Genomic DNA, 19901 nt, shown 5'->3' on the forward strand with positions numbered 1-19901 from the left:
AATGACTCACCTACAGAGTTTTCAGGTCCTGGCTCTGACAAGCCAAGCATCTGTAGCCAACGCAAGCAGGCACAGATAGCCTGCAAGTCATTCATGAGGCATTTTAAAGCCAGAGGGGAACACCATGAGCGTCTAATCCTGGTGTTAGCAGAACAGTCTGTCTTCTTATTTTGAGACATTTTCATTTCCCGATTTCTCTCTTCCTCCAAAAGAGGATATGAGCACAAAAGGAGCAATGCTAACAAAAATCCTGGTGCTACAGCTGCGTACATAGGTGGGCACGTGCAAATCCTTAAATAAGAGGCCCGGTTTTCAAAGACACATAGTACACAGCAATCGAGCTTCTGGGTGTGAACCACGTGACGGACATCTGTCCACAGACATCACGGAGAAAGGAACTGAGGCACAGGAGTGTGGAGAATCTGCTACTCATACTGGAGCCAGGGGCCAAAGTGACACTGGTTTCAGTAAGAGCAGACCCAAGAATCTGGCAAAGTCACACAAGTAGCAAGGCAAACCCTGCCAACAGAGAAGTCAAGAGTGAAATGACTGACAGCTGCAAGATGAGGAAATCCTGGGGTCTTGATTTTCCACCCCTTTTCCCACCCCTACAGAAGCTTTTCTCAGCAACCTGGACAGACGTCAGAAATCCCCCACTGCTGATACCTGGTCCAAAATATCAGATGACTTATACAGCCCACAGTTTCTGTTCTTATCTGAGAAAGGGAAAAGTAAAGCCTTCATGGTAGAAAAAAAACCAGCCAGCTTACTGATCATGGTGGTGCCCCCAGCCAGTGCAGCCTTGGTCCCTTGGAAGAAGTCATCAGCAGATGTCATCCCCTGTTCCGGCATCTGGAAGCGGGTGTGAACGTCAATCCCTCCAGGAATCACCATCCTGCCATGGGCTTCAATAGTTTTCACTCCCCCTGGCACAATCAGATTCTCCCCTATTTGCCTGGATAAACAGGTTTCAAACAGCAAGTCAGAGACAAACAAGGCAAACAGCCTGCGAACATACTCCCCTCTGCTACTTAACCTGACTCGTGTTTTCTATTTCCATATAAAGCAACGTACAGGATCCACACACATAGCTGATAATATTTTATTCTTCCCCTTGAAGCAGTTGCATAATGGGGAGCAAAGCGTGCAATTACTTCAGGACCTCGGGGCAATATTAGACTTAACAGGAGGGAAAAGAAGGAGCCGCACTGGCAGGCAGCTGGAGAAGGGACCACGCTGATAATCGGACGATGGCTGCACCAAACACGGCAAGAGCCTTGCGAGCAGCTTTACCGGGACTGGACTGGGGCTGCCAAGTGGCAGTTCAACACTTGATTCTAGCTACCTAACAGCGATTTAGATGTTAGTATTGTTTTGGGAGCACTGGAAGAGTTTTTGCCTCTATGTTGTCTACTTCCCTTTCATGCATAAATATTATGCAGTCCCTGCACAAATATAAACCCGTGCAGGTACCGGTTACCGCATTCCTGATGAGACCCCCAAAGCCCTCTCCAGTCTAGCTCTTCACAGACATATTTTTAAAAATGCAATACTGGATGACACATTGCAATTAATTAGCTGTCTTTGGCTGGCTCCTTTAACTTTTAACCTTGATTAACAAAGCACATGTGCTGACCGTTTAGCCAGAACAGGAAAATTCCTTGTTTGTAACCCCTGGCTCCTCCATTTTTTCCTCAGAGTAATTTTCCAAAGAAATCTGTAATATATTTAACGTGCCAAAAACACATGTTTTGGGACTGAAAACACAGAAGCGTGCTGGGAAGAGGTCTGAACCTCAATCCTTATACTACAGGATCATTATTAACTTTACGGGGGCTTAGATCGATCCTCGTATCATAGAATCATAGAAGACAGCCCTGCAAGAGACCTCAAGAGGCGACCCAAGTCCAGCCTCCCGCCCTAAAACAGAACTAACTGTATTAGGATGCTGAAGTCTGGATTCGAGGTATCTTAAGTCACACCTCAGTAAAACGTTACAACACGCATAACTTCGAACCTACGTGTCATCTCAGCATGGGGCTATTCACATGGCTAAAATTAAGCACATCTAAGTACCTCCCTTGACCCACGCTTTAATAGCAGTGGGCTTTTGGCCCATTTGTTGATTTAATTCAGCGCCTTGTTTTTAAAGTTCCTCCATCAAACACCAGGATATACGTGAAATATTCATTTTTCATTGCCATTTAATACAGCTCACTGAGACTAAGTTATTCCTTGTTAATCCACAGTACATTTCTGTACACTTCCAATCACAACACGGTATAAGGCTTCACTTACTTTATCAACCCATCTTCCATGTAAATGTCTGCATAAAAGGACTGGTCGTCATTAACTATTTTACCACCTTTGATCAAAAGACGATCACTCTGCAACAAAGAAGCATACAACAATACATAATTACTTGTGAGAAAGCTGACAGTCTGCAGTGTCACTTCCGAGATAAAAAGAGACCGAAACAACCTCTGCATTATTCAGAACTGCATGTCAAAACACAAGTCAATTGCTGCACTTTCAACTGGAAAGATAAAATATTTTATTTCATCTGCAAGTCCTTTCATCACACTGATGATCCAAAAAAATCAGAACGGGAAAGGAGTTGGCTTCCAGCGGGCTTGTCTACTTGGCAGCTTCACTCATACCTGCAGTTTGCCACCATCACCTACAGCAAAAGCATTAAATAATACTCTGAGGGATGCGTAATAGCCCCATCTCTATATTTTCCTGCCTCGGTCGCATGCAAAGTTTCCTATGTGCACCCACGGACCAGAGTCGCTGCTCGGCTAAGCGTGAGTCAACCACTGTCAGGGAAATGGACCAAAAGTCTGTTGCCAGGGGTTACACAACACACACAAACTCATTTTGTCCAACGTAGTGATGTTTCGATGCAGTGGATACTTTTACTGCCTTTCCAGAGCACTACCGCATCGTCAGATGGCAATAAGCACATATTAGCAAATGAAGTGTAAGAGGAGGATTTAAAAAACAGTCATTAAAATGCCCTCCAAGTAGAAGACAGTTTGGCAGGAACAGAAAGGTAATTATATCGAGGCAGCTATCAGGCGATGGGCTTTTATCGCAGCCCAGGTTACACCCCGCTTTTGCGAGATTTCAGGTCAAAACCAAATTTGTCTTTTGTGCAGTAGTCATAAACAAGAGCGAAAGAGGCTCTGCAGGCTCTGGATGGCGAGGAAAGCTGAAAGTGACTGCTGTGTTCCTCTGGTTCCACCACTCCCTACGTCACAGATGCACACATTTAAAGCAAAGCACATACACGTTACACAGCGTTCCGTTTAAACTACACCTTGGCCCTTATATCTGCACTCCTACTTACCCTGATTCTCCTTCCTCCTTCCAAAAAGGTCTTTGCTAGAGAACAAAGCTATACCAGAACAGCTCAGCCAGGCTGGTGGAGCCAAATGCTGACTTCAAGAAGGGGCAGAAAGCAGGACTTGAACTCGGTGGTGCCTTGAACTCACAGCAAATACACGTAGGACAGTGACAGTGGTGCCCAGAGCCCTTATTTCGAGCTGGGACCCCACTGTTCCACCAGAAGAATCAGGCATTTTCCCAAAGAGCTTGTAGTAAAACTGAAGAGTTGGAGCACCCGATTCAACCGCCACGAGCTGACATGGCTCTTTTAACGCCAAAAGGGCTACACGAATTGCATCAGCTGCTGATTTATACCGTTACATCCATCTTTTATCTAACTGCTAAACATCTATGAGATGTTAAGTGTCTCTCCTTCCCCCGCCTTTTTCTCCTTCTCCTTCCTCCTACCGCTGCAATGGAGAGTTTCCCTGAATAACGCCACCGATTTAAAAAACAAAGAAAGAAAACCCCAATATTTAAATTTCGGAGCTGCTGTGAATGCCAATAAGCCTGAATGAATCAACTTGGGGCGTGAAAAACCCACTTGTCTTTCAACGCCAGCCCCTACAGCAAACTGCCCGGCATGTTTACCGTCTCCAGAAACACTGCAGTATTTATGCCCACCCCAATGCAGGCTCCTTCTGCTACTAAAAGGGATGGCTACTATTGCAATCAGCTAGTTTGGCCATCGATGTCACCGACAGCCCAAGTCCTAATGCACCGGGCATCAATCGGGATATAAGAAAAAAATAATATATATATATGTGTATAGTGACCAAGAAAAATGCAGCCTGGACCATCTTAATGATGCTCTGAATGCTCCTGCTAGGGAACAGGTCTCCCGCTGCGGCTGAGCGGTAGGCTCTGAAATCAGTGCAGATCCTTCTGCCTGTTTCAACCACCTTGGAGACAAAAGCGCATGCAGTTTGCAACCCTGCGAGGGCCTGCCACTAAATCGGTATATACGTACCCGACCGATGCAGCCAAAACAGGACAGCTAGGCATTGATTATCCTTTTTCTTCAAGCATTAGTCTCCCTAGATCAATTCTGGGTTTATACAACAGCAAATAAGACCAGAATCTGATTTTTTCAATCCCTCATCTTTGCAAGAGAATCGCATCGGGTGCACACCACATAAATCAGAGCATTCGGTCTTAGGAAAAATGCGTCATACTACTTTTGGCCCGTGACAGCAATTCAGCAGTAATCTTTGTGGTTATTTAAACGCAGGCATCTTTTTAAACTCTCGACCATTAGACTCTTAGAGGGAAACTATTCCCCCGCCCTCCCCCCAAAAAAGAGGATGCTCCATGTATCACAGACCAATTCTGTGCATCCCCTGCGTTTCCTAAACATCATTTAAAACGTAACTGTAGAGCCCGGTGGCTCCTGCACAAATGTCACGCTTCAAAGCCCCATTTCAGAGCTCACTTTTCTGCCTCCGAGGCTGAGAAGGAGGACGGGGAAGGGTGTGTCCGTGGGGCTGGGAGAAGGAGCCGCTGCCAATAATGAAAATCTCTGCGTGTCACAAAAAATAAATGGCTGTAGCAGCCCGTTAGACGCGAATGTCTTGCCTTACGTAATGAAAAGTTAGTACCCTCGGAGCCGCAATACCTGCCCTAAATCGGCTCCCGCAATAAGGAAATCAAGGGAGGGGTTTATATAACGGCTCCTTCCCTTTTCCCCCGGGATTGCATCGAGGAGCGGAGCGAAACGCGCGCCTTGCGAGAAGCTTCTTGGGGAAGAAAGGGACAGCGCGCCCCATCCCCGCCCCATCCCCGCGCCAGGGGCTGCGGCCGAGCCCCCCCCGCCCCGGAGCCGCCCTTCGCCGGGCCGGGGCAGGACAGCGACTGGGGGGGGGCGGTCCGTGCGCCCCGCAGCCCCCCCCGCGCACAAGCCCGGCTGGCAGGGGACCCCCCCGGCCGGGGGCACCCCGATGCCCTCCCGGGGCGGGTGACACCCGAGGCCGCGGGCGACGCTGATGAAATCCGCCCCCCCCCCCGCCGAGCCCCGCTGCCGGCCGGGCGCGCCCGCTCAGCATCCCGCGGCTCTCCGCCCCGGAGCCGCTCCCGGCCCCGCTCCAAGCGCCGCGCATCTCCCGCGCCCCTCCGCCGTCCCCCGCGGGCGCCCCGCCGCGCTGCAGCCCGGGAAGCGCCGCTCCAGCCGCTGATCCCATTACCCGCCGGCAGCTCTGCCATCGCCCTCCCGGCACACAAAGGGCTTAATCCCCGCGCACCCCTCCCCCTGCCCCGCTTCTAGTCCCACTCACCGTGATCCGTGGAATATTTTTCTTCCCCTGGTAAGACATCTTGGGAAATCACTCCCCAGTTTATTTATAATTCTTTTTTTTTTTTTTTTTCCTGGAGAAGCGGGGCGGCTGCTGTATCGCTATTGTCTCCCGTGCAGCGACTGCTCCCCGACCTCCCCTCCACCGGAAAAAAACAATAAAATAGCGATAAACGAGAACACGACCAAACCCCGCAAGCCCAAAGCAATGCGATCACCAGCAAGGGGAGCGGGGGGTCCGCGGCGCGGCGGGGAGGCGAGCCCTGCTCTCCGCAATGGCAGGAAGCGGAGCGGCAGCCACCCCTGCGCCTCTCCCTTTCTTCCCTCTGCCCGGAGCCCGGCCCAGCCCCGCGCAGCCCGGCCCAGCCCAGCCCGGCCCAGCCCCGCACCGCCCAGCCCCGCCGCGGCCGCGCAGGGAGGGGGCGAGCGCCGCCAGCAACAACAGCGGCGGCGGCAGCGGCGCATGCGCCCCCGGGCGCTCCCTTCCCTCTCCCCGACGGGGGACCGCGCAGCTCGGGGCGCTATTGGCTGAGCGCCTGGCGGGGATGCAAATGAGAGGCGGCCGCCGTGCAATGGGGAGAGGAGAAGGCGCCGATATGCAAAGTGGCGCAATGGGGACGTCAGTGCGGGCGCGGAGCCGCGCGCGCCGGGCGGTGGCGGGTCCTGCAGCGCGGGGCGGGGGGAACCGGGCGCCGCCTCCGCCCGCTGCGCACTCACACACCCTCCACCGCCACCGAGCCCCCGCCGCCGTCCGTTCCCCGCCCCCGGCGGCAGGGCCGGGCTGCTGCACAGCGGCGGGTTAGCGGAGCTGCCGGGCGGGAGGGGGAGACGCGGCGGCCACCGCCCCGCAGCGGGCCCAGCACCTGCGGCGCGGCAGCCGGGGGTGGCGGGGCGCTGCGGCCGCCCCCCTTCTACCGCCGCCGGGGCTGCGAGCCCCGCGGGAGGAGAGGAGGCTGCCCGCGGCGCTGGGAAGCGCGCTGCCCTCCATCTTCTTTGTCCCACCCCGCCCTTCTCGGCGCCGCCGGAGCCGAGCGCTGCTCGGCCGCGTTAGCAGCCTGCGGCGGGAAGGAATAAGGGTGAAGCCGCCCGCGGCCCGTCGGTGCCTGCCATGCTCCCCAACGCCTTCTCCCAGCCCTCCTCCTCCGGAAAACCCAGCCCGGGTCCGAGCCCCCCCTCCTGCGCTCACTAACCTGGAGCTTCCGTGCCAGGGGAGGGGGGGCCGAGCCCCGCGCGCAGGCGGGGGCTCCGCGCCGGCCACGATGGGCACCGCGTACTGCCGCCGCGCTGCGGGGCCGCGGGCACTGCCTCGGTCACACGGGGGTCTTAAACGTCTCGGTCCCTGAGCGCCGTAAGCTGGTACTTCAAGGGAAGAAATGCATTAAATGGCATCAGTAGTTCCTCGTTATTTACAGCGCGCTCGCCCCAGCGGGACGGGATTCACGGCCAGAGGGTGGGATAACCATTCCCAATACATCTGTTCACACCAGTTCCTCATCACTTGCTCTGGAGGAAGGTACAAGATGCCTTTTGGAGAACTCAAACAGCACAAATCCACTTCCTCTTGAAGGCTAGAACAGACGATTAACGCCCCACAAAGACTTACCTTCCTCCCTCAGTCGTGGGTGAATTTCACGTCGCACAAAGCAAACTGCAAGCCTCTCCTATCACAAAATGCAGTGATCTTTGCATACCCAAATAGTTCCACGAAACACACCGTGCACAGCCCCTAAGAAATTAAAACCTTCAGTATATTGCTCCACTAAATCATTCTAAAGGCAACATCTGTTCAAACAGATGACTATCGGGACCTTTCATGTACAGCAGTTTGCAGGAGGCTGTAAGGAAAAGACTAAAAGAGCTTTTCCTCAGTATAGGTAGGGCATCAGGCAACGTTTAAGTAGGTAACAAGCCAATCAGTTAATATCCAATTAGTAGCAAATGAAAAAGTGGCTCGTGACATAGCAAAATGATTCATTTGTTAGCCTGTAGGGTTTTATTTGGATTTAATGATTAGAATAGGCAATGCTAAATGAGTTATCCTGCCCCTCTCTGATCTGTGTTGGAAGAAGTTTTGAAACCTCAGCATATTTTTGCTCAGAACATGGAAGAAAGCCTCTACATCAGATTTCTAAATTTAGGCAGCGCAACTGTTCCTTTTTTCCCTTTAACGCTAGCTTTCCTCCTCAATTTTACATCTGAATGGTTTCTTGCCTTTGCTTGCCAGGTAAAAGAGTGTCTTCAGCTATCGAAGCAGCAGCAAACTCTGCCTACGGGTTTGAGAGAGAGCATCAAGGCCCTGGGGCAGCTGATCTGAGACGTGCCAAGTCTAGCTACCATTTCAAGATCCGGCCCTGGCAGCGGCAACACGACTACAGAGGAACGACCACAACCACGGGCGCAGGAAACCATCCATCCCCAGCACTGACCTGCCTCCCGACCCTGGGCAGGTCATTTCTCCACATTACGATACAAGTTGTGGAACAGCAGTACTGGCAGAAGAAACAGATGCACCTTCTAAGGGGATGACGTCATCAGCAGGCTAATATTTCTAAAGCTATTCTCATCTGCTCAAAGATAGCTATTTAAAATACTTTTTAAAAAGGTAATCCTTACTGCACATGGGCCTAATTCAGAACAGCAGTTCTCAAACTGGGAATACATTCCTAACTTGAATCCTAGGTTCAGAAAGTAATAACAGATCTTCAGATGACACTTAGCTTTTCCTTCCCATCACCATGTTGCAAGAACCTAAGTAGTACAGAATAAAATAAACGAAGAGATTAAAGGGCTGAAAGACACGGTTGTTCAATAGTCAACATCTACACAGCACCAAATTTTAAAAATTTCCGTATGATTTAGCATGTACCCAAAGGACCAGAACTGAGCTCCCAGGTGTATCTTCTAGCTCCATTATACCGATTGCCAATACGACCCAATTTTCTTTCCTTTAAGCTATGAGCTAAAAGGTTGTCAAAATAAATAATTTAAAAATTATTAATGTAGTTGTGAACTGGCTTATTTAGCCTTGCTCAATAAAGGCAAGGAATGGATATTATCTGTCATATAAACACACGAGAGGGGAGGTGATCAGGAGGGAAGGAGAGGAGCTATTGCAGCTAAAGGACAATATTGGGATGAGAACAAGTGGGGAACAGAGTCAGAAAATACCAAGATGTACACCTGCCTTTTTTTTTTTTCTTTTTTTACACAAAAGCTGGTTCATTCCCCTGGTAAAGCTGTAGTTTATGTATAAATTCCTCCTGTAACTTAAATGAAGAAAGATAACTACTTATGAAGTGTCAGGGGCAGGATTCAGATCCTAGGTTGAAAGAGGAGTCGAACCCGCTTCTTAAATCCTTGCAGGTTTGTGTCCAGTTCGGCTGTCGTACAGCAGCGCCGTTACCTGCCAAGGTATTGCGGGAAGCGACGGGATTTCTAGATAATGTTGATGTACTTTGTCTTCCATAGGTCTATTAATGCACACTGCAGGCTGAGCAGGCTAAAATTAGAAGGTGCTACAGAGAACAAGCACTGCCAAACCTTCCTTGCCAAACGTTAAGGAAGGGAAGTGATGAAGGACGGCTGGCCAGCCCGACCCTGACTGCAGCCTCTACGACAGGACCGGCAAGGCTGCTGCAGCCAAGTCACATCAGTGGGAGAGGAACCGCGAAAGAACATAAATATCTTTAATTACGCTACCTCAGCACTGCCGAGGGTCCTGACAACGTTCCCCAAACTGCAGAACAGGGGAGGAAATGCACAAAACTGAGCATTACACCCACGTTTGCGCTGCCAGCCTCTCCCCCAGCCACGTAGAGAGCTGTGCTCTGCACTGGCTGAGCGTCTCTGGTCCGTCCTTGGGCTCAGGGTAGTTGGGGGTACGCTGGCCAGTGGATACACAAGGTTGCCGTCAGCCATTTCTGCACAGATATCAGCTGGTGTAGGACATCTTGTGCAGGCTCTTTGCAGCAGAAACACATTTCATGTTAAAGGAACGTCTATGTCTAAATTTGTCTTCTGGAAAGGTCTAGAGGGAAAATGGCACAAGAATATGAGAATCTCTGTATAGTGATAATCTATGCTAAAAGAAATCATCACAGGCATCAGTGGAAATCAATTTACATCGGCTCTGAATCTTAACTTCACAGATTCTGTGGACTACCATAATGCACTTAGCAAGGAATTTTATTCCCACTGCAGAGTTACTGGATGGTTGGGAAAAAAAAACTATTAAAAGAGTCTCTTTCTTTACGCAATTTTAGTGTAATTGCAACAAAGCCCACGGAATTTCTGCAACACCCAATTGCTTTTACTTCTGTCGAATTCTTAAAGGTTTATCCACAAGGACATTTTGCTATGAAATTATAAAACCTGCAAATGGAAGTATACATTTTAAAATGTAATGAAAAGAGGGATTGGAGATGGATTCAAAGCATTCCTGGAAGTATCTGAAATTCTAGCACTACAGCATCAACAAGCTCTAGATTTCCCTTTAGGCTTGTTAGATGCTAATAATCCCCACTCCCTCTTGGGGAATCACCCCCTGCCCAAGTCAGCGAGGCTCTTGCACACCGATCAGAGGCAGCAGGACTGGGCCAAAAGAGCTTTCGTGAGTTCACTGATCAGGCCCTCATTTTCTGTCATGATTCTGCCCGTGCCAATTGCTGCATTGGCTCCGAGTCTCGGGGACTTGAAAGAAGTTTCCCATGGATCCAGCAACCCCCTGCATCTTACGAAGTGTTGGGAGGATTAGATACAGGCTGATACATGGCAGAAGGAGTACATCTGTCCTTCCCAAAAGATGATAAAAGAACCATCCATTATTAATCACTATAAATTCAATTACAGAGGGGAATTATACTTGCCAATGGGCATCTTCAGTTTATTTTATTACCTTACAGGAGAAAACTAAAATTGAGTGTCATGATACGGAAATGACCACAGAGGTCAAACATGAGGAGGTAAAATCATACGACTTCTCAGAGAAACAACCTATTTTTTTTAATGTAGACTGATATTGTGAGGGGGGAGATTCACTTTCTAGCTGCACAAACAGGTCGATAAAAATGTACGTTTGATCTGCAAATTAAAATTAACCTTCCAATTGATTTTGTTTCTTTTAAAATCCCAGGAAACCTTGAGAAGGTTCAGAAATAACCTTTTAAGATGACCGTTACTGTTATAGTGTGTTTCTCAGAGGAAATGTCCTGAGCATTTCAGGTGCACTACAATCTTAATTGTCCTTAAACAAGCTGGAGCCGCTGCTCCACAGTTAATTTCCTATCACGTCACGTTATCGGGAAAGAGACAGCCCTCTTCAGGGCTGTAGGCAGGGATCGCTCTGTCATGGGTAGCACAATACATAGCAAAAAATGCGCTCTTCTCTCTAAACAGCTTACAAGCCTACACTTGTGCTGTGACCTTTACTATACTTAAATACAGCATTTCTGGAACAAAGACATGGGATGTTTGGGCATCCTTATCATTGCTCCTCCCTTTCATCCAGTGGAGAGAGTTTCGCACCTCCAGGCCCATGGGAACCATGGCTAGGGTCTAAGAAATGGCTATTTTCACAGTGATTTGCACTGTTTCTTAACATTATAATCCCTTCTCCTTCCCCAAAAACCTATGGGGCAAAGCATCAGCTCTCAGCAATTGCTGTCATTGACAGCTTTGCCTACCTGTGATGTACAGGACCAATCAGTACTCCAGACAATGAGAAAATGAAATTCAGACCTCCATTCTCCCACCCTGAGATTCATTCCAGATCTCTGGGAGGTGACCAAAAAACAGGATGTTACTGTAAGATGCACACAGAAGTGCAAAGAGGTTTGACTTTGGGTAGATTTCCTATAGCTCTGCTCCCAGATGCCGTCTTTTTAGGGTGAGGGAGTTCATGCAGAACACACACATCAACTTCACGTGAGCTTTGCTGCCTACGTCATTTCCTAACTTTGTAACACCACCACAGAAGGTAGACTCAGATTTAATGTGCCACAGGACAGACAAGTGATACGGGGAGTTAGACATGGTCCTGCAGGTAAAAAATTTCAGGCAGACCTAAACAACTGCTCAGCACCTGCTAAAAACAGATGGCTCATGTTAAATGATGGCCATAGCACTGGCACAAGGGTGGCGTGCAAAGCTGCCAGTCTCGTTGTGCCAGGTACTGTATCTGTCCCCTGAGATAAAGCCTGCATCGCAAGGTGCTGCTCGAAGACCAGACCTCTGATGTGGCTCAGCTCCCAACTGGGTGGGGAGATCTGGCCCCAGGTGGTTAGGTTTCCCCTCCAGTCTTTAGCCCAAATAGTAAGTTGGCCCTGTATCAAAGCTCCTGGCTCATTTCTGCATGAGAGAGGGTGGTATTGGTAAATTCCTGACATAACACTAACAGACCACTCCACAAGATGCCCATTGGATGTATGTCATGTTCCAGCTATGCAGACTGATGGCTTTGAGAGGGATCTAAGAAGTCAAGACAAATATTGCATTCGTGCTTATCATTGCTAGTTTCTCTATGGGGTTTTTTTCAGTAGTCAGACAACCTCTTATGATCCATTGGAAGAACATGCAAGTCATCCTCCTGTATGATTATTTTGCAAGCAATGACTGTCGAAACAAGGCTAGAAAAATTACAGGTTTCGTAACAAATTAAACTCAGAACTGCATTTCCAACTCTCTGGAACAGCTTCTTTGTTTTACACAACAGTTCCACTAATGTTCCAGCATCTATGATTATTTGAGCTCTCAACAACGTCCTGTTACTAATTATTTCTCTCCAGGAATTAACAACCATGATTTTGAGAGCTTTGACATTTTAGCAAGAAGTCCAGTCATGTCAAAAGCTTCATGAAACTGTGTTTTGCAAGTGATTCCTCTCCTGTCAATTCTAAAATAAAAATATTTTCCTACTGTTTATTCATTATTGTTACTTATATTATTACAATAGGACATAGCTCTGTTGTTTTAGACCAGTAGTTTACACCCAGTGCTCTGCACTTCCCAAAAGGTCCATGAACTGTCTCTAAGGGATGCAAAAAAGGTATATATGCAAAAAAGGTGACGGTTGCACAGGGGAACCACCTGAATCACTGGAGTAATGACAAGATGGCAGTGGGAACTTTAGCTAGCAAGTTAAGAAGAGACTTGGGATCCCAGGGCTTGTACTTGTGTTGAAATGTCTTAGCACCTATGCAGGCTCTCTATGCAAACCATATTAAAGCAAGCCTCAAATTGCCGATCCCTCTTGCAATCAAACCTTGCTTTTCCCTACAGATGTTCCCTAAAAGACCATCTCTGTCCCGAAGTATCTCAACAGATGAGCAAGGCAGAAGAAAAACCAATTATACACATGGGAAATCTGGGAAATACCACACAGAGAAATGACCCAGGTCAAGCAAGCAATGGCCAAGGTTTTTCAAAACCCAGATGAATGCAGGTGTCTCAAGGCTGTTCACCTAAGGAATATTGACGACTAATGCCCTGGGAAGCCATTTTATCAGTCCCCCTGCTCTGAGACAAAGTAGCTTGCAGCTTCTGCACCGACTACTACAAAGCAGTGCGATAAGTAAGTTCCACAGGTCCCTGCCCTGATGCTATCTGAATAGCAGATCCCACTGTAGGAAATGGGCTTGCACGTGCACAGCAAGTCATGAAGGCGAGGCCAAGTGTTCATTGTCTCATTCCAGAAATCCCAGGTTTGAACATGACGTTCTTGTTAGACTGGAGTGAGGGCCCAGCTGAGGTCAGGGCCTCCAAGCGCTAAGCAGTGCTCAGACATCGAACAACTTGTTGCAGGACCAGGCATTAACAGTCTAAACAGGGACGATGACAAAGTTTAAGATGGGAAATAGAAGCACAGTTAATTCTCCAAGGCCTGACAGCTGGGAAGTAGCAGAACTTGCCTCAGATCTGCTGAGTTGCAGACCTGTTGAATAGGTCACGCTGCCTCCAGAGGCCTAACTGTAAAGAGCTGCTTAAACTAAGATAGAGAGCAGTCCTGGTGCCTCTAGAGATGATCTTAACCCTGAATAATGAGGCAGCATGGCCCAGAGGCAATAAAGCGAGGCCATGATAGATGCCTATAGAATACTCTGGACAGGACAGACACAAAGAGATTTGATTACCCTTATCTTTGCCTGCAGAACAATATATTGCAATTTAATGTGGAATAATTACATTCCTTCTTCTATCCTCTGGACAGTTAAGGCCTCAGAAAAATAAAAAATAGCTTGTCCATCTTGCTTTGTTAATTATTTCAGTGGAGATTAATAGAAGATCTTTCTACACAGTGACAGAAAGGATGACTGTATTTTAAACCCACTTTGGATCCAATCACTGGCTAAAATACTTCCACCTATCTCCATTGCCTCCAGTTGATTGGCACCCATTCCCATCAGCTCACGACATGGTCCTTTGGTTGCTGAAGCAGAGCGTGGACCATCCTAGATGTTGATTGTTACATGTACTGACAAAAATTGCAACTATTGCCAGCCTCAAGCTAAAGAAAAAGAAGCAGTAAGATTTCTAGCCTATTGTGAAATAATTTATGTAAGTTAGACATTCAAGATCCTATAAATTAGTGTACTGTTCTTTTTCACTATAATTTAGATTCCTATCACATGGAAATGGTGTACAGTCTCTCCAGGGAGAACCTATTTCAGATGTGTTATTAAATGCTTAAGACAGAGGTTTGAAAATAATGGGCCAAACTCCGTTGCAAAACTTCAGAAGCCTTTTAACTCCTATCTGAAATTATTTTAATGCACTGTTTCCTTTAATGCCACTTCCTGCAACATTATTTTCCTCTAACTTTTTTTTAATATAATGAGCTTTAATTATCATCATAAACACATTTCTGTTAACTACACTGAAGTAAAACCAGTTTTATCTGCTGAGGATCTAACCATTGATTCAAGCTATAGATGCAGTCAGCTGGAAAACCAAAGCTAAAACACTCCTGCAATAAAGTGCCAATCCACAGCAAGACATTTATAATGAAAGACTGCACTTACCCAAATGCTCACAACCCTTCACAACACAATCCATTGGCATCAGTGTTACGTAAAGCTAATGAGAAACAACTCAAATGTTTTGCACTATCCCATTATTTCACACCCTTAGTTAACATTTATACGACAATCTTTAAAAATAGAACCAAACCCCACGCTTTTTAAAAAATGTGATTAATATTCTGTGTGAACTTCTGATTTTTCACCATATTGTACTTACAGTTTTTTATTATACTGGTACCCCTCAATCACAAAATAATTCATCTTTTCAGAATTAACGTATCACCTGTTTATATCTCTGTCCTGCAGAACACCACCACATCAAATTGTCCAAAATTAGTCCTGAAAACGTCCTGAATTGCACATCCTTTGACTCCCCAAGCTGAAAAGGTGTATGCCCTTTCCTCTTGAGGTGCACCTTGGTTAGTCCAACAAGACTAATTAATCATGGAAAGTTACTCAATTAGTAGGCACTTCAACATGGTCCAATCAAGCCATAGGCATTTGTGGTGGCAAACTTTTGTTTGGGTTTGACAAATCAGGTTTGAAGCGACATGGAGCAAAGGTTGGTGCATAGCTCTTCCAAAAACCAGGGCCTACCTTTGTGATCTCACCGTAAACAGCGGTTGTTCACGCATGCAAATATGGCTGGATGGAGCCCTTAGGTTACTGTAGTAGGAAGAAGAAGAGTAGGGTCTGATTTGGGGAGGATGAGCCCCCAGTAATACTCCTAATAGTATTTCACATTTCTGAAAGCAGGAGAAAGTAGCGAACAAGCCCATATTATAAATTCCAGATAGGCTTCTGCCCTGTATATGCAATCCATACTACTAATAAAAATCAGGAGGCACATGCTAGAAACAGTTTCCAGAAGGACGGACTGCTCTGTAAACCCACTGGGGCACTACTCACAGAAACTCTTTCCCATTATGCTAGAAGTTTATCAGTTTGCTGGTTGGTGCTTCATTCATTTCCACTCTTCCAGCCTATGCATAGCAGCCAGCATTGTCAGAGGAACGCATAGAGCATGTCATGGCTCAGATCTGAATAAAGCTTGCTTAAATCTATTTATCGAGGAAAACAAATGTGCACATGTGCACGGTCAGCTAGACCTGTGGGTTGAATGGGTTTTGCCTCAGGAAGAGGATAGGCTTTATTACACCATGACACATGCAGAGAGTGAGAAAATAGCTTCAGGAGTCTTAAAAGACTGGGAGGAGTTCAGTGCGTTTCTAAGAGAAGGCCACATTCCTGTGAAAGTCCCAGATCTTCCCGAGGCAAAAATGCCCACTGTGGCCAAAGGCCTTGATCAAAATTGGTATTGAAATACAGCTCCCAGGGGTCACTCTGGTCTGTCCTCCCCTGGGAGGAGGGGGCAGGAGTCTCCCCTGGAAGAAGCCTGCAGGGATTTGATCCCTGTAGGTGGAGGCTCATTGATGCTCTTTTGCTAACAATCGCGTTTCTGCTCCCGTGAGCTGCATTCACTAGCTGGGTGGGGCATTTTGCTACCGTTGTGCTGGGGGGAATGTAAGAAACAAAAAAGTCGGTCTCTGTCACCAAATAGGAAGGCAGGGCGGGGAAAGGGAGGGTGTTTGTAGGTGCGGGGGTTCCTTTCTTCTTCTGCCCTCCTCCCTGTGCACATACACACACACCTGCAGAGAGCACACGGATAACATTAGAGGTCTGGCAAGAAGGCTCTAGGAGAGATGCTGCTCTCAGAGGAAGACGTTGACTGCCACGTACATGCAAGTGACATAAAAGCAAGAAACTGCAGGATGGAAAGGACACATCCCTTCTGCAGCCTATGGCGTGTTCAAGTTGCATCTCTCACACACACACGTATGTACCCACCTTGTCATTCAGGTTCTGCAGCGCCTCCTTCCCAGTGGCACTCCTGATCTCCACCTTTCTCCCGAAATCAACAGATGGTTCCCCTCCCTTCCCGCTCTGCCTGGAATAGACGGACTGAGCATCCGGACCCAGGTGGGCAACATCCTTCTGCTTTGCCACGACTTTGTTAGATCCGCGGCCCACCGAGAGGGAGTCGAAGTCAATGGTCTTGTTCTCCAGGGAGCCTTCCACCGGGCAGAACATGCCACAGAATTTCTGCCGGGGCTTGGGACTGCCCGAGCCCAGGTTTTTGAAGAAGGCTGGCACTTCTTCTTCCTCGCCTTGCCGGCCAGACTGCTTCCTCTCAGCCATGGCTTGTGTGGTCTCCCTGCTAAGGGGAAATAATAACAGCGGTAACCAGGAGGATCCTTCACACACACACACGCACACACACGAAAAGAGGAGAGGAAAAAAAAAAAAAAGAGAGAGAGAGAGAGATCGCTCTGGGTCCTAGAGATACGGCAACATCAATCGCAAAGGGCTGTGCCTGGCAGATCCCCTGCCCCCATCGGTACAACACAGCCTGTGGCTCGCTCTGCTTTCTTTGATGCGGTGCAAAGTTGAGGGAAGGTTGGGGCAGATCCTGCTGCAATCAAGGGAGGAGGTTTCAAGTTCCCAGCATCCAGATGGGGAGGGAGGGAAAAGGAGAGAGAGGAAAAAAAAAAAAAAAACCCTCACTCTGCAGCAGAAGCTGAGGACCGATCCGGAAGTGATGCGACTGGTGAATTGGCAAATGGACTCGATCAGGTTGGAGCAACAGCCCCCATCACACACGCCCTTTCCCCCCCTCCCCTTCCCCGGCGTGCTGCTATTGCCACAAGTTGCAGAGAGGCCGATGGGGCCGGAGCCCCCCCCTCACCTCCGGCTGCTGCGGAGAAGCGTTCCCCAGGCCGGGGAGAAAGGGTCTCCTCCTTCCTCCCACCACCCCTTCCCCTTCCTCCCCTAGCCCCGCAATGGTGGAGCCAGGGAGTGCTCCGGGAATCCTATTGTTCCTCACTTTTCTCAAGGCAGCGGAGCCGGAGGGCGGGGAGCAGATGCGATCGCGGTTGGGTTAGTGGGAGGCAAAACGCTGACTCATCTTTCTGGGGTTTGGGGCATCGCTGGTGCCGTGGCTCGGGTAGACTCTCTTCAGTGGGGGGAAAAGGGCTGATTGATGGCACTGGAGAGAGAATGAGAGAGAGAGACAGATGGGAGAGGGGTGTGGGAACCGAGGGAAGAGAGGAAAATGAGCCGTTAACCAGGACTTACCTCCAGGAGCCGAAATTAGTGACCTCGCTAGTCAATTAAGCCTCTGCAATGCCAGAAGCCCCCAGTCCCTCCCTGCGGGGGATCAGGGGAGGCAGCCAAAGGCGGCTCCGGCTGAATGCAGGTTTCTAGAGGAGGAGACAGAGCAGCAGCCCCTCGCCTGCCCGCTCTTGCCCATGCTGACAGCGTCCCTGTGCTGGGAGACGGAGGCCAGGCGGCAGGGAGCGAGCCCGCCAGGGGCAGAGGAGCGGGGCCGGGCGAGCCCCCCCGGGCGGGCCGCTGGCGCTGTCCCTTCAGCACCACCCGCCGGCCCCGACCGCCGGCCCGGGGGCACCCAGAACCGGGCCCGGGGGCACCCAGAACCCCCTCCAGGCACTCGCACCCCACCCCTAGCCCCCTTTCCGCCACGCAGCGCTTTGCATGAGCTGCTGGGCTCTAACACACCCGCCTGCTCCTCGCGGCTGGGACAGCTGCATGTGTCAGGGATCCTTTTTTTACTTATTCGCTCGGGTTTGTACCTAAATAAACGGCTCCGGCGGCTGGCGATGCGGAGGGAGGGTTGCCTTAGTCAGTTCCGAAGGGCTTGCTTCGGCAGAGCCCACCCAATGGCCCCGCGAGTCCGGCTGAGGCTGTGTACGTGGGAGGAGAGACATTTTTATCACAAAGGTAAGTGGTGCAGCACACAATAGGTTTAGCTTGGCTGTCTCCACCTGATACATGTTATTAACACCGCTGATCTGGGCCCTTAAGGCTAATCCGTATGCAATATCGCTCTGAACCAAACCCAATCACCAAGCTGTTTATTTATTACTATGCATTATTCATTGATATGCATCTTTGCACATGCATACATTAAATGTTAATTTAGAGGCATCTGTGTCCAAATGGTTACCAAGCACCTTTGCAAGACTCAAAAAAACCCACTTAAAGCAATAAATAAATAAAAAAATACAAATCTCGGAGCCCCCTCTTCCTGCTAACCACACCCAAATCAATGCATTTGTACCAAAAGGTGGGAAAAAACCTCCAAAACCAAGGTCACAACCAAGTGAAACCCTGTAATAAATGCACAGCAGAGTGATAAAAGACTCCAGACTGAAAGGAAAGAAATAAGCCCGCAGCTTGGCCCTGAAGGATGAAGATGATGTGCTCTGGTAACTAATGAAGGAGGGAGAAATCCAAAGACAGAGGCCCTCCAGGGGAAAAGCTCCACCTCCTTCCCCTTCTGGGACCGTAGCAGCAGATCAGCTAGGGTTGTAGCCACACTGATCTCAGGTGCTTCGTTGGGGATTGGAGGCCAGAATATGGTCTCTCAGGTACACCGAAGTCCTGTATTATTTAAGGTTTATAAATATTAATGGTCATCGCATTGCTGATCAGGCAGTCCACAGAAGCTGCAGAGAGTGCTGACAGAGGCTCCAGCAAGCTGAAAGCCTTGAAGCGGTTGTGTTGACACGTTCTGCAGTTTGCTGAAGTGTATGCGGTGGCTTTCAGCGATAGCCTTAAATAAAGCTCATTCATCACTTTGCACATCCTTGGAAGATGCTCAGATGGCCACGGACACAGGCCTCTGTGGAGGGACGGAAAGAGAATGATCTGCCAGTAAGCTAGCCTAGAGGCTGTGGAGTGACTGAGGCAGGAATGAAATCCTGCAAACAAGACTGCAACTTCCAAATATTTCAGACCTGATAAAGGTCACTCCCAAGAGCTGAGGTTTCTCACCATACAGATCTGACTCTCTTTTCCAATAAACCCTCCAAATACGGACAACAGTCACATGCTGAACAGCCATCTCCAAGTATTTCTCTTTTCCACAGGCACTTGAGGACACGCTCAGCAGTGTCTTCAGTTATTTTGTGTTTGTATTTCCAGTTGTGCTCACGGGAAGTCTATCAAAGACACCTTACCACAGGCTGATCTGTTGAGTCTCTGACTGGCCTCACGTATCAAACCAAAGATGTTTTCAATCACCCATGAGGAAATTCAGGCACTCCAAAAGAATCACTGAAATACTAAAAGGAATCCTCCTTTGACTATATTCTCCTTTTTGGATATTTCACAGGGTGTTTGTATGGTAT

The 19901-nt window shown here is 48.7% G+C and overlaps 1 protein-coding gene across 2 annotated transcripts in view; it reads right to left on the reverse strand.

Moving 5' to 3' along the window:
- Positions 1-16890, reverse strand: part of DPYSL2 (dihydropyrimidinase like 2) — a 52251-nt gene extending 35361 nt beyond the window's left edge. Inside the window, exons 1-3 of one of the 2 annotated variants that reach the window (XM_059831586.1) lie at positions 16540-16890; positions 2299-2387; positions 771-955 (exon numbers count right to left, since the gene is read on the reverse strand). In XM_059831586.1, coding sequence (XP_059687569.1) covers positions 771-955; positions 2299-2387; positions 16540-16890 — 625 coding nt within the window. Of the gene's footprint in view, positions 1-770; positions 956-2298; positions 2388-5660; positions 5963-16539 lie in introns of those variants that run through there. The other variant, XM_059831587.1, reaches the window with a different exon arrangement.
- Between the last annotated feature and the right edge of the window lie 3011 nt (positions 16891-19901).

This window comes from Gavia stellata, chromosome 31 (assembly GCF_030936135.1).
Source record: "Gavia stellata isolate bGavSte3 chromosome 31, bGavSte3.hap2, whole genome shotgun sequence".
In the NCBI taxonomy this organism is placed as follows: Eukaryota; Metazoa; Chordata; class Aves; order Gaviiformes; family Gaviidae; genus Gavia; species Gavia stellata.